General features: G+C 40.4%; 1 protein-coding gene across 1 annotated transcript; it reads left to right on the forward strand.

Annotated features, from left to right (window-relative positions):
* Positions 1–939, forward strand: LOC136175393 (olfactory receptor 8U9-like). The gene has a single exon (XM_065945704.1). The coding sequence runs from the start codon at positions 1–3 to the stop codon at positions 937–939; it is 939 nt and encodes a 312-aa protein (XP_065801776.1).
* Positions 940–4,192: the final 3,253 nt, after the last annotated feature.

Consider the following 4,192-nt stretch of genomic DNA (forward strand, 5'->3'; position numbering starts at 1 on the left):
ATGACTGCTGAGAACTGCACTGTGTTTACTGACTTCATATTCTTAGGACTTTCTGGTAGACAAGATGTGCAGCAGGGGCTCTTTCTGCTCTTCCTGCTGGTTTATGGCATAACTGTGGTTGCCAATGTCGGGATGATCCTGCTGATCAAGGTGGACCCCAGACTGCACACACCCATGTATTATTTCCTGAGCAATCTGTCCTTCTGTGACATCTGCTATTCTTCAACTATCTCTCCCAAGATGCTGGCTGATTTCTTATCTGAGGAAAAAAGGATTCCATACAATGTATGTGCCACCCAGTTGTATTTTTTTGGAGCCTTTGCAGATGTGGAATGTCTCATGTTGGCTGTCATGGCTTATGACCGTTATGTAGCCATTTGCAATCCATTTCTTTATACAATTGCCATGTCCAGGGGAATCTGTACCCAGCTTGTGGTTATTGCTTACATCGTAGGCTTGGTAGATTCAGCAATCCACACCTGTTGTACATTTCGGTTGTCATTCTGTAATTCCAATATCATCAATCACTTTTTCTGTGACAACCCACCCTTACTAGCCCTCTCCTCCTCGGATACATCCATCAATGAGATTGTGATGTTCACTTTTATTGGCTGTGTTGTGGGGACCAGCATTATCACCGTCCTCCTTTCCTACAGTTACATCCTAACAACCATCCTTAGAATGAACTCAGCTGAAGGGAGACGCAAAGCCTTCTCTACCTGTGCCTCCCACTTAACCGCTGTGGCTATATTTCACGGCACGCTCCTGTTCATGTATTTCAGACCCAGCTCCAATTACTCCATGGACACAGACAAAATGTCCTCTGTCTTTTACACAGTTGCCATCCCTATGTTAAACCCACTGATCTACAGCTTGAGGAATCAAGATGTAAAAGGTGCCCTAAAAAAAGCAATCAGCACTAAATTATGTTCTGGGTGATACAGTACTTTCATCCTAACGTATTTAAAGATTCTGAGAGATGAAGCTCAGGAAACTTGACATAGATTCTTGTAGGCTTACTAACACAGCTTTTGAATATTTTCCATTACTTGTATTTTCACCTAAATCAGTTTAGGGAACAGCCATTTCACTAAACTCTCCAAACTAAGGAAGAATAGTATAGTAATAGGATCAGTTTGCTGTTTTGCAAAGAGGTGGTTTTTTTTTTTCTTTTTCCCCCACACAGTTTTTTTTGTTTTCTTGAAGAAGCCTCAGTAAGATGTCATGCACAGAGCAACCCCCCACCCATGTTAATTCAACTTACCTTCCTAAAGGCTCCTATTTATTTATCAACAGACTTAATAAACATGCTGAGCCAGATGGAGTGTTAGTGGGTCAAATTAGGTTTGTTTATATCCTTTTCATGTATTTGCATCACCCTAACAAAGCTCCATCATAAAACTTAAAAGCAAATAATTTATAAGAAAGATGGAATGAAAAATCTCTCTCCCTAGACTAAATATTCCATAAAAGTTTGGTCTTTCCTGTCTAATTCACTGTTGTCTACTCATTTAAAATGCTTAGCCTCAGGATGCAATTCACAAACACTTATTGAATAGATGAATGAATTAGCCTGAGAAACTAATAGAAAATTGAACATTTGTAAATTTATAAAAAAAAAAATCATTTCCTTAATTTCATTCTAGCGTGTTCACTTTAGGTAAAATCCATCTGCATTTGTTATCTTTTGACTTAGGCAAAACTCAGATTCTGACACAGGAATTATTTGATGTAAAAATATGCTCAGTTTCTCTTCATTCTGCTTCAGTTATTATCATCAAATCTCCCCTGATTTTCCAGAAGTCACTGGAGAGGACTTTGTTAATGAAAACTATTGCCTGCCACATCAGTAAACTAAGGAGATTGCAATCATGAAGCTGCCTCGTCAATGAGCCCTGAGGGGACTCAGGATGAGAAAGCACAGAATAGGCTTTCTCAAGATAGGCTGGCCCCAGATAGCTAAGTTCAGTTCAGTTCAGTCACTCAGTCATGTCTGACTCCTTTCAACCCCATGGACTGCAGCACACCAGCCTCCCTGTCCGTCACCAACTCCCGGAACCTACTCAAACTCATGTCCATTGAGTCGGTGATTCCATCCAATCATCTCATCCTCTGTCGTCCGTTTCTCCTCCCACCTTCAATCTTTCCCAGCATCAGGGTCTTTTCCAATGAGTCAGTTCTTCACATCAGGTGGCCAAAGTATTGGAGTTTCAGCTTCAGCATCAGTCCTTCCAATGAATATTCAGGACTGATCTCCTTTAGGATGGACTGGTTGGATCTCCTTGCAGCCCAAGGGAATCTCAGGATAGCTAAGGTGCATATCAAAGGAATAGTTCCAGTGAGCCCAAACTGTTGTATCTTCACATACACAGAAAAAGTGCTAAATTCTTTTGTTTATCTGGTTTTCTTTTATTAACAATAATCTTTTGGTATTCTGATTATCTGATGTTTTCCTCAAAAGCTTCTATCTATCCTGTCTCCTCCTTGCCTCTTCAGAACAGTTTCTTAGCACTATCTGAGATGCTGTGTTCCAGGCTTGAAGTCCTCAGAATGTCTGCCAAATAAAATGTGACTCTCAACTATTAGTTTGTGCATTTTTTTTTCAGTGGACAGCTTCATCTCCCCTTGGGTTAATAGCATTACACTAGTCAAAATTAAAAAAAAAAAAAGGAAAGAAAGAAACTAAATGCCCTGTTGATATAATTTAAATTGTCAAGGAAGAGTTATTAACAAAACATAGGTCCCTTGTGGTGGGGAGGGGTGGGATGATGCAGGCGGTGGGGAATGAAGTAGTAGTTATATTAACATGCCACGGGCAATAACTAATGCAGTCTCTCTATATCACTATGAAATAAATTGGAATGATATTCTGAACAAAATTGTAACATTCTGTTCTCCTGGTATCCAATCAGCAAAAAATCCAGCTGGAAAAATAAAGTACAATTTCAGGTGCTTGGAAATTTTTTTTAATTGAAACATAGTTGATTTACAATGCTATATTAGTTTCATGTGTACAACAAAGTGATTCATATCGTTTTTTTTATCTGTGTTTGTTGTTATTTAATCACTAAGTCATGTGTGACCCTTTTGTGACCTTGTGACCCCATGGACTATAGCCATGCGTCTCTGTCCATGGGATTTCCCAGGCAAGGATACTGGAGTGGGCTGCCATTTCCTTCTTCAGGGGATCTTTCTGACCCAGGGATTTAAGCAGTGTTCCTATGTATATAAATATATATACATTAGTGACTAAGAAGGTAAAGAATCTACCTGCCAATGCAGGAAAAACAATTAATTAAGCACACACTTGCATTGCTAACACCATTTTCTGCTGTTTAAGACAAGGCATTTGGTTCTCACCACCTTTAGGCTGTCATTTCCTCCTTCCCCATGGAAAGCCCACATTTGCCAAGGCCTATGTCACCACTGACCTGTACAGACAGAGCTCTTTCTGTAGTGTAGTTTCCACTGCCATGGGTGGAACAAGGGCTGGTTATGTAACTAGTGTACCTTCTGCCATAAGAGGCTCTCCCCTCTGCCCATCTGGGAGTAGTGGACGTACACTGACTGCTCCTTGAACTCGCCTGAAGAGCAAACTCAGAAAGGTCCTTCTGTATTTCTTTAAATGGCTTTACATAAATCATCTGGCCACTCTCTAATTTGCAAATTGTAGAAATTCATATGAATTTCTCATTCTCTTATAATTTTATGTGCTTCATTTTACTGTGTGTGTGCGCTCAGTCACTCAGTTGTGCCTGATTCTTCGTGGCCCCATGGACTGCAGCCCACCAGGCTCCTCTGTCCATGGGATTCTCCAAGCAAGAATCCTGGAGTGGGTTGCCATTTCCTCCTCCAGAGGATCTTCCCAACACAAGGATCGAACCCCTGCCTCCTGCAGCTCCTGCAATGGCAAGTGGATTCTTTATCACTGAACCACCGAGGAAGCACACACACAACACGTACACACAGAGGCAGCATTACTCTAGGTCTCATTTAAATCCTTTGATATCATGCCATGAGCTTTTCAATCTCCACTCAGTTTCTAATTTTTTTTCTTATTGTCTTTCATTCACTATTCTCTGCTTGCCTAATTCTTCATATGGATTCAATTTATCCTCCCTTTCTGTTTTGTACCAAGAACATCAGCTGGCACGCATATATACAGTGAATGTTATTATTGAGTTAAGATTCT

This window comes from Muntiacus reevesi, chromosome 9 (genome assembly GCF_963930625.1).
Source record: "Muntiacus reevesi chromosome 9, mMunRee1.1, whole genome shotgun sequence".
In the NCBI taxonomy this organism is placed as follows: Eukaryota; Metazoa; Chordata; class Mammalia; order Artiodactyla; family Cervidae; genus Muntiacus; species Muntiacus reevesi.

Bases quoted from the DNA above. Each gene is read 5' to 3' on its own strand.
- LOC136175393 (XM_065945704.1), top strand. From the start codon at position 1: ATGACTGCTGAGAACTGCACTGTGTTTACTGACTTCATATTCTTAGGA.